Source organism: Chaetura pelagica, unplaced genomic scaffold (genome assembly GCF_000747805.2).
Source record: "Chaetura pelagica isolate M959 unplaced genomic scaffold, ChaPel_1.0 scaffold10, whole genome shotgun sequence".
NCBI lineage: Eukaryota > Metazoa > Chordata > Aves > Apodiformes > Apodidae > Chaetura > Chaetura pelagica.
Genome location: NW_009952263.1, coordinates 329,315 through 340,489, shown reverse-complemented (window position 1 = coordinate 340,489; position 11,175 = coordinate 329,315). Strand labels below are relative to the sequence as shown.

Genomic DNA, 11,175 nt, shown 5'->3' with positions numbered 1-11,175 from the left:
AGAATAAAAACAGTATTTTTTTGAATGCTGGGCTGCTGGTGGCAGTATGGCAACTCCTCCCATGCAGAACTGCAGTACTTTTTCCTTTGGTTGATGCCAAAGAATACTCAATGGACTCAAGATACGGTTAATGCTAAAGGTAGTGATAATGCATCCCGCCGCTTCACAGATAGGGTATGGATTTCTGCAAAGTTCTCCCTAAGGCTTTTCAGCCATGTGAGCTACTGGTATTCTGTTCTACCTCTTCATCAAGCATCAATTTTTAATTTTTTTTAAGTAGCAGTAGAATTTTATTTATTTATTTTTTTTATTAGGTCATTGTTTTCCTTTACTTGCTGAATGCCTCTGAAAAAGCCTTCTGAGGATCTGTATCTGCAAAAACCTGGTACAGTATTGCCTCAGAAAACACATCCCAGGTATTTTTGTACAATCTGTTTTAATTCCTGAGTGACAGGGAAAGATGGGACAGAAAGCAAACTTTCTTAAGCTCATCCTTCATAGCTGTCAGCTCTTTCATCTTCACCTGCAAGGGAGTCACAACTGAAGGTTTCCCATCACTTGTACATTCTCAGTTCACTTACCTTCTCTCTGTCCCACAGGGACACAGGAAAACAAAGGTACCTCTCCCGTTTAAGCACTTATACTTGATGAGGCCATCATTCTGCACAAAGGCTGTCCTTACACACTTGTGTACAGAACTCTCAAGCATCCTTTTTTCATGTAATCGGGGATTACTGCTACAGATTTTAGAGAAAGGCTAATTTCTTTCTGCAGCAGAAGAAAATAATCACCCTCAGCTAGCCATAGAACAGAGGGCATTTCAGAATCAGAATCATTCAGGTTGGAAAGGACCTTGGAGGTCATCAAGGCCAACCATAACCTAAATCCACCTACCATAACCTTATCTACCTGTTCAGTGCTTAGATCATGTCACTAAGCACTGTATCTATACCTCTTCTAAACACATCCAGGGATGGTGATTCCACCACCTCCCTGGGCAGCCTGTTTCACTGTCCAACCACTCTTTCGTAAAGAAATTATTTCTTATCTCCAGCCAAAACCTCCCCTGGTGCAGCTTCAGGCCATTTCCTCTCATCCTGTCATTATTCACTTGAGAGAAGAGGCCAACTCCCTCCTCACTACAACCTCCTTTGAGGTAGTTGTAGAGAGCAATGAGGTCTCCCCTCAGCCTTCTCTTCTTCAAACTAAACAATCCCAGTTTCCTCAGTCTCTCCTCACAGGGCTTATTCTCCAGACCTTTCATCAGTTCAGACCCACTCCTGACCTTCTGGATAATGTGAAGAATATTACTAATAAATACCATACACCAGTATTCCATTTTACAGGTGTGACAGACAACTTCATACTGACCCTATCCATTTATATGTTTTATTATCAAGCCAGTTATCCACTATTAACTAAGCAGTGGGAGAACTTTAAAGCCTTCCTTTTCCCGACATCCTCTTTAGATTTTGAAAACATTCTGAATGGTCTCCCTTATTTTTATATTTTTTAACCCTACTCATACAATAAAACCACTTTAAAAAGTAAATATTATAAAGCTCGTTTTATTAATCTGACTGAGAACACTGTTTAAGAGTCACAGCTTTGATGGAAAATAAACATGAGAAAAAGTTGTGAAAAGTTAGTGAAGCATTAATTAAGAACCATCAAACAGTTAATATAGCTACAAGGCAGTACTTGCAACGACAACTTAAGATCATTAGAAATACTGATCAACAGTGATGCACGCTAATTGAAGATGGCTGCTGGAGTACAGTTATACAGAAATGGTTCACAAGGAACAGACAGAGCTCTTCAATCATTTCCACAATCTCTGACCAACTGGAAACTGAATGAGGATGTAAACAAGTACTGATCATTCAGATTTCCACCTGTGTTAATACAGTATTTAACTGATTTTTGAGCAAGTAATTATTTCCCAACATGAAAAAATTACTATGTGATCCCACGAGTCTTTTGGTTCTTTCAATTCCATGGCTCTCTCAGGGTCAGATTTACCAGGAAGAAGAATCCTGGAAATTGGTTCCAACAGCAGATCTTCCCAGTAGAGGATGCTCCAGGCCACAAAAATCAGGGACAGACCATGTACCTTTTACCACCTCTCTATGTAAGTGCTTCTTCCTGACTTCCCAAGGGTACACTTGTTTTTATTCATTTATGTAAACTATGAGAAAAAACTCTTCACTCTGCCATGACATGAAGATGGGAGACCTGAAGAGATATAGTTGGACAGATACAGTCAGAAGTCAGTCTCCTGCTCCTGCTGTGGCAGGTGATTCCACAGCTCTGGTAGAAAGGAAGCAACCAGCCCAAACACAACCACTCTCAGTACAAAAGCAGATTCCTACAACACAATTTTTCTCTTTATCTCATTTGCACATGTATTGCATTTCACAAACTGCACTAGAGGCAGAAACTGCTGTTTCAGCTAGTGGAACTTTATGATGGTTCATATATATTGATTCAAAGTGACAGCATTTTACTTCAGTTGAGACAATCTGTCTGGTTTCAATGAGTTCAAGTTCAAAGACTAGCTGATTTTAAAAGACTAGTTGATTTAAAAAGACAAGAAAAAAAAAGCACTGTGGCTATGTTTAAATGCTGATACAAGGAGAAGGCTCAAGAGAAAGAAGCAATGATTGATGAGATAAAACCAAAAAAGAGTAATCATACAATGGATTTAAAATAAATAGTCACTTATTACTACCTGGGGTAAAAAAGAAAAAATCTCATCAAAATCTAATGATGTTCATGTTACTGAACTAGGCACAGGAGGAAAAATTCCCAGTACCAGCTTCTAATGAAATATTTGCCAACATGTAAGATTTACAGCCATTTGTTTTCAGACTTCTGACTTTGCATAAGTAGTTGCAATAGACTTGGAAGGGGAAGAGAGTTGTCTTTCTTTTTAAGAAGGAAGGTAATGTAAAATGTAGTTCTAGGTTTTGAGTTTATGCATATATGTTTGTAAAAATGTACTCAGTGCATTAGGAGTTTAACAGAGTATTATGAAATACGTTCTGCAGGATATGAAGGAAAAATTCATAGTAGATGAATTCCTCCTGCCTTCATTATAATGAAACGGTCTTTCAAAGAACATGTGCTTTTTAAAGATACCTGTAAGGCTAAGAATTTGCAAGGGAATATACCAAGTTTATTTTTCTCAGATGACAGCTGGTGATTTGCTGGCAGCATCAGGGCCCTCTTGTGCTTAAATTGTTGGACAACAGGCCTGTGTCCATGTGGACAACTTTTCTTTATCCTGAAAGAGTTAATGACAGGAGCTCTTTAGCAGGCAAATCCTTGCAACAGTGGATGTTTTCAAAATACCAAGTCTTGGAAAGTAAAATATCCATTTTAGATGAATTCAGGCTGAGAGTGGACAGAGATAAAATATTCAACTGGCCTGCAGCCTGACCCTGCAGACTTCAGTGGTGTTTGGAAAAGATGAGCTGTCTTTGTCACTTGCACCATACAGACAGACATCAGGGAAATTTACTAGCAGCAGAAAGCAGAAGCTAAAAGCAAATCTTGGTAGCAACAGAGGATACCAAGTAGTCTTGAGCAAAGAAGCATTCCTTAGCATCCACGAATGCTTAATGAAAAAGGAGAAAGAAAACTACCATATGGAATTATGAAGATACAATAGACTATAAAAGACACATACACAGGAACATTGCTGTTGTATAAATAAAAGTACAGCTTTCTGTTTGACAAGTCAAAACAAAAAGGCTCTAATGACACCTGAAGAACTCTTAAGTATCATCTTCTAGGAATATCCCCTAGGGAATGAATGCAGCAGGACTGCTCCTGTTTCCTCTAAGGTCCAAAGGTCGGTAATCGGCACTTGAGCAAACACATCATCAGCTGCAAGATGTGTAGGGCACAGATCTGTGCACAAGACTAAGTGCTCTAAAGATATACGTGAGAGAACCGGGCTTCAAGCCAGGAATGGCAGGACCTTGGCCTCATGGTGGCTTAATTAAAAAGAATCTCATTGCCCATCTTTTCCAATTAAGGTCTTGCTTGCTTCAATTAAAAACTCAGTTCTTCCCTGTTGGCTTTTATCGAACAAGATTTGCATGAATCCAAAAGTATTTTCAATAAATCTAGTATTTAATTTCCAATTATTAGGCCCTTTCTATATCTGGAAGAGAAGAAACCCCAAATCTGCAAATGAATATGAAGTTTCTGCACAATGAGAAGAGCTAATTTCATAATAGCTATTCAGTGAACCTATCTCCTTGCCACCAGATTGAGCATAATCTGATCCAAAACATTTCACTGAAACTTTGCAAATAATTTTCTTTGTCGGAGAAAAATCTTTATAAAATGAGATGTTCATCTTACTGCTACCTCATTAATTACAATTAATTTTGTTCAGGATGTCTGCTCACCAAGTTGGAATGTTAAGAGTGAAATCAGAAAAGGAGTACCTAGAATTTGCTCTAGCATTGTCTAACATATAAAAATAATAATTCAAAAAGCCAACATTCAGTAAGGCAGTCCACTGTGAAGTCTTGCAACTCTTTATAGCAAAGAATAAATTCCAAAAACACTGATTGAAAATCTCTATGGGAATCTAGCACTAGCTTTTGATACTGGATCCCTAAAATGTTCTTAAATAAACGGGGTTCAAATAGCCATCCAAATTAATCCATGTTCCTTAACAGGATAGATGTGCTTAATCTTCAAAATACAGGACATTAATAGTCACCTTCTTGTACAGCCATAAACAAATTTTAAGGCTAAATCCCAAATGGCACTGAGAAAATGAATAGGGATTTTCATAATGTCTCCTAGAACACAGAAATAAGGGACTCAAAATTAATCAGTAAGTTTCATGTTCAAAAAATGCAAGTAATATAACTATCTTCAACCACCTACATGAGCTGCAGAACTCTATGTTCCAGGATAAAATGGAATTTAATTTTTTAAATACAAAAAACTTTTAAAATTATTTGCATAAAGTTATGGAAGTGAAATCTACCAATGTTTTTTTTTTGGTTGGTTTGGTTTTGTTTGGGTTTCGTGGGGGGTTTTTGTTTGTTTGGTTTTATTTGTTTGTTTTAATACAAAGAGATAAATTCTTACTGAAGAACTCCCCAAGGTGCAGATTGCTGAGGGCTAGCAGAGCATGGTGGAAAGACACTTTTATATTTTTCTGCTCTCACCCTTCTTCACTGTCCCCAACTAGCAAATGCAAGACAGGATTAGACAGGCCCTGAGCCTGATTCTGTATGGCTGCTAGAGGTGGCAATTTTTGTTCCTGATCACTAAACTTTCAGTTCCATCCAAATGCTTTAACTATTACTCTGTTCATCTACAAAAAATTGGAGAAAAAAAAAAAAAAGTCATTTATTTGGGTTTATTTATATATATACACACTACTTTTTTTCTCCTCTTCACAGTGTTTTTGTAGTTATTTTGGAATAGTTTGGTGGAGTCATGGAACATGGCAACCCACAGACTCCCCTATTTCATGGCTTGTTGGCTTCTGCGGTGGGCTGTAACAGCCACAGATGGATAACATCAGAGAGACTTAGGTAACTATGGAAACAAGTAGCTGGAGTCTGCCTCAAGGTCTTCTCTTCAGATCCTTTCTCCATGCTAAGAATGGGCAGGGAATCTTCCCCACTCTCCAATATGCAGAGAAGCAAAACAAGTTGGCAGTGGTGCTGGGAATGGAAATAGGGAGCTGAGGCAGGTGAGGAGGCAGAAGAAGGAGGACTCTGGAATTAAATTAGAAGTTAAGCAAGAGAGCAGGACTAAGGGGAAAAGCAAATAGACATGAAGAGCTTCCTGTATCCTGATGCCTAGGTAGCCTGTTTAGTAGGCTTCACAGATACTCTACACATTAATTAGTTAAATGCGCTTCCAAGCTAACCAGTCTCTACTCTCTGCATGAAGGTCTGCGTGGATGTTCTGGGTTAGTGCTCAAAGCAAAAACTAAAAAAAAAAGAAAACTCGGTTTTGCTTTTTTAAATCATGTCAAGCTGATCCTTCAAATCAAACGTCATGCTAAGTGACAAGCGAATGCCTCTTATTTTTAAAACACTAAAATGTAAAGTTGTGGGTTTGCCCAGCACAGTTGTATCAGGACTCAGTGAGTTTCACCAAAATTGTGCTTTCGGTCAACATTTAATTAACTTATTTCAGTAGACAAACCTATTCACATTTGGCCACCCTGCAAGTTTAGCTTTAGTTGCCAAAAACTAAGGCTAGAAGAGCTAAAATTCAGCCCCAGAGAAGCAAACTGTCTTTTAGTACACAGGGATAACATAATCTGTAATTCTGCTATACCAGATGCTGCCATCTCAGGCTGAAAGAGCAAACTTTGTGTGAGAGAAAGAGTAAACTGCCGATTTTCACAGGAGAGACAGATAATTTTAATTCTAGATTGATGGAAATAGTGCTCAGATAGCATCAACATTCATACGTGGAGGGACATGCAGGTTTGTTTATAAGGAAACATCCACCCAGACAGGAAGAGGAAAACCAAAAAGCATATAGGGGCCACAACGGAGGACAACATTGAGACTCCTTTGAGTAATTGTCCATGCTCTGCCTGTGCTCTTAATGGTTTCACATCTGAGGAATAATGTGGCAATCCTCAAATGACTCAAGGAACTACAGGCCAGTGAACCTCACCTTGAATCCTGGGAAGGTGATGGAGCAGTTAATCCTGGAAACCCTTTCCAGGCACACCAAGAACAAGAAAACTATCATGAATAGTCAACATGGCTTCACCAAGGGGAAGTCATGCTTGATCAACTTGACAAGCTTCTGTGATGAAGTGACCAGCCTGGCAGATGAGAGGAAAGCAGTGGCTACTGTCTACCTGGAACTTCAGCGAAGACTTTTATGCTGTCTCTCGTAAGATCCTCATAGAAAAGCTGATGATATGTGGGCTGGATAAGCAAAGAACAAAGTGGATTGGAAACTGCCTGAATGGTGGGGCCCAGAGGCTGGTGATCAGCAGCACTAAGTCTAGTTGGAGGTCAGTAACTAGCAGTGTACCACAGAGATCAATATTGGATCCAGTCCTGTTTAACACTGTAATTGATCTGGATGACACAGTAGAGTGTACCCTCAGCAAGTCTGCAGATGACACCAGACTGGCAGGAGTGGCTGGTATGCCAGAGGGTCATGCTGCCATCCAGAGAGACCTTGACAGGCTGGAGGAACAACCCAACAGTAACTTCATGAAGTTCAACAGAGGGAAGTGCAGAGCCCAACCCTTGCAGAAGAATAACCCCATGCAGCAGTACATGCTGAGGGGCGGAACCAGCAGGAAACCAGCTTTGCAGAAAAGAACCTGAGGGTCCTGGTGGACACAGAGTTGAACGTGAGCCAGCAATGTACCCTTGTGGCAAAGGCACATGGTACCCATGGTTGCATTAGACAAAGTATTGCTAGAAAATCAAGGAAGGCGATCCTTCTCCTCTACTCAGAACAGGTGAGGCCATACCTGGAACCCTCAGGGAGATCTTATCAACATATATCAATATCTGAAGGGAACATATAAAGAAAACAGTCAGGCTTATTCTCAGTAGTGGCCAGTGCCAGGACCAGAGGCAATGGGCACCAGCTGAAACACAGAAGTTCCCTTTGAACTTCAGGAAACACTTGTCACTGTGAGGGTGACCAGGCACTGGCACAGGTTGATCAGGGAGACTGTGGAGTCCCCCTCCTTATATATATTAAAAATAATCTGAGACTGTTCTGGGCAACTGGATCTAGGTGTCCCTGCTTGAGAAGTGGGTTTGGACCAGATGTCCTCTGGAAATCCCTTCCAACCTCAGACATTGTGATAAAAAAAAAAACCAAAACCCAAAAGAAAAACAACCACAGTTAAAAAAAACCCAAAACAAACCAAAACAAAAACAAAACAAAAACAAACGAACAAAAACCACAACAACAAAAAAAACCACAGCAAATAAAAACCCCAATATATATGTCATTTCCAATCTCTGGAAACAGCTCCTACCCACCCTACACCAGCATAGATATTTTCATTCTATACGTGCAGGTGCCACAATTTACACACATATATACACACACAGTACTGCAGAACTGAAAAAAAAAAGAAAGTATTAAAAAATCCAAAACAGCCTCAATGAGAGGCTGATACGGTTTCTTGAAATTTTCCCAGACATTATGCACAGACTTCCCACTTTCAGGGATTGTCTGCATCTGTAAAGTGAATCCATCACATCCTAGTGTCTCAAATAGCATGCACAAATCTCCTTAAGCCCACCAGCTTCAGCTGCATCTGGCCCAGTAGGGGTTGGGCATTCAGTCCTCTGTACGTTCCATATCTTTAAACAGCACCTATTTGCAAGACAACCATACACAGATCACAATCTGTTTCAGGCACCTTCAACCCAGCTGCTCCCTGTTCATAAATCCTCCACACCACAGGAATATCTAATTAGTATGCATGTTTCAGTAATGCTGGGTTTTGCTGCAGTCTGTTTGGAGACATCCAACCTTCAGGGTGTTTAAGATATGTTGAAATTCAGGACAAGTTTGTGAAGTCACTAAATTCATAGATGCAAAACTTTTAGTTTCCACTCCTCTTTGGGTTGTGATTTCTATGTTGAATATATTCACTTCACTTGGTAACCAGATTTTTAAAAAATTATTAGTCTGTCTACTCGCTCAGGTCTTGCTGAATCATTGACTGTCAACAGCAGAAGACTCTTCCAGCCAACTACATCTTCAGCTATACCTGAACAACTCTGCCAAATTTAGCTCAGCAACTGGAACTTAATTAACTATTCTGTTGAGAATGTGTGGGCCAGAATAGGAAAGGGCTCAGCATGTCAGAGCTGTATTAGCTCTGCAGCACTGATAGGAACATAAACTAATAAAAAGTTCTTGTTCATACTAAAATTAATAACCTGGACCTTCATCAGACAGTAGGAGCAACTGTCATAAGATGAGAATCGTATCAGTGAACAGATCTATTCTGTACAAAATCCTCTATTCAATCACTTTGCAAATTAAAAACAGCATCAAATAAAGGAAATTTCCATTACAACATAAGAACATATTCTTTCAAGATACTTATCCTGCTCATAACTGGCCACAGACAAACTGTGTGAAATGCACTCAAAGTTATTCAGAGAACTGAAGTGGCCAAAAATATCTCAATCTGTCCTTTCCAAAAAGGGGCATTTTACTTATTTTTACCTTTGATTCATTGCTTGGTTAACTTCTACTATTTAAGTGATTACTTACAGTGCAGCTAAATTCTCCTTTCTACATGGCTAGCTAGAATTACCTTTTTTGAGGCTATTATATCACCTTAAATTTCTATTACATTAAGATACTGGTTTTGTAGCACTAGAACAAACATGAGAGGTTTTTTTCGACTTATGGACTGTTTTTCTACCAGAAACCTACCTAATAGTTCCACAGCAGTGAACTAAGAAGACTACAGCCAAAAAAAAATAATCTTAAGTTTGCTATGCTGGTACAGACCCTGCACTTGAAAAATTTCAGAAATCCATAAGCCAAAATGAGACAATTGGAACAACTGGAACAAACCCCCAGAAGTCTGACAGACTTGGCTGAAAATGCTAATCTAAAAAACTCATCAGTCTAGGATTTTGCTTCCTCTATATGCTAGCAGCTATTACTATTTTTATCTTTTGATAGATAACAATCTTTTCTGAATGCTAAAACTGTTGAAAGAAGAAGGATGAATACTCACTCAAAATAATAACTGGATTTAATGCATTGCTATTTTTCTTATGCATACTTTCCATTAAAACTCATACCTTTTAGCTTGATTAATCACAAACACTCAGAAGTAACTTTTAAGTAAAATAAACCCTAAGATTTCACTTAAAATATTACATTCCATTATAATGTTCTTTATTTACTATTTGCATGTCTCTCAGACATCCCGTTTCCATTTGTCAATCAAATGGTTTCTACGATCAGGTAAAATGACAAAGTGGGATTTTAATCAAATATACGATCTGCAATACTACACAAATTGATGAGGCAAATGCATTATTTTAAGTTACTAATGGCAACTCTGAATCTAGCTGTAATGCTCCAAATTTGAAAATCAAATTACTCTCACCAAATTCCTTGCCAGCTAGTAATAAATACTTCCCTCTTTCACAGCGTTTTTCTTCTTTAGATTAGAAAGCATGATGGTCACTATCATTATCTCTGCTGTTACATAGCTTTTATAAAACAAGAGGGCCCAAGGGAAAAGGTTTTACAATGTTTCATTCTTTAATCATCTTCATTTTTAATCTAGACTCCAAAAAGAAGTTCCAAGTATCATTAGGAATCTCATTCAAAGTGTGTTAGTGTTAATGGAAAATCTCCTTTCACTCATACAAGATTAAGCCACAGGCTTCAAATTGCTTCTTCTCTTTATTGTTCTTCCTATTTGAATTTTGCCTAAGTTTCTCTATGCCATCCTAAAGCATCAGAAGAATATTTTTTATTATATTAAATACTCACCTCAAACCACTGGCCATGTGATTGCATTTTAAGGATGACACAAGGATCTGGCTTTGAGAGAGCATCCCTGTCTGATATGCCTTTGCATGCAACTCGCAGCTCCACTTTAGTCAGGCATGGGCTGTTAAAAATTCCCAGGGTATTGGCTGCTGATTCATAGATGTTACTCATTTTCTTCATTCCTTTTTCTGAAAGACAGAAAAGATGCATTAAGGGCAGTGCAGGCACAGTACAGTCCTTCCTTCCATGCGGAAGCCAACACAACGTTTCTGCTAACCAGTGAGACTCCCTAGCTGCAATCCAGAGCAAAAGCAGAAAAAATAAAATCAAACAAATACCTAAGGGAGAAAGAAATACATAGTCTTGTATGTTTAGAAATAAGCCAACTTTAGAATGAAACTTTCCATCATGCCGCTTTACTCTGGGAAGGAACCGTGACCTCAACTACTAGCTCTCTTCCTGTTTGGAGAACTGCATTTCCTCAGGCTAAAGGATAGACAGGATGGTAATTCTGCATTATTCCTGATAAAATCTCATGCTAGTAACAAGGGTAAATTAAATTTGTTCAGCACTTCTTGAATCTGCTTTAACTTCTCCATATTTTGTCTAAAAAGCATGTGTTTCATCTTTCACAAACTTCTTGTGTAACTGCTGTAGAAG

At 38.7% G+C, this 11,175-nt stretch overlaps 1 protein-coding gene across 1 annotated transcript in view; it reads right to left on the bottom strand.

Annotated features, from left to right (window-relative positions):
• CPNE4 (copine IV) overlaps positions 1-10,700 on the bottom strand; it is a 182,017-nt gene extending 171,317 nt beyond the window's left edge. The window contains exon 1 of the mRNA XM_010007483.1: positions 10,516-10,700. Within this exon, the coding sequence (XP_010005785.1) occupies positions 10,516-10,695 (180 nt within the window). The 5' untranslated portion in view covers positions 10,696-10,700. The remainder of the gene's footprint in view (positions 1-10,515) is intronic.
• Between the last annotated feature and the right edge of the window lie 475 nt (positions 10,701-11,175).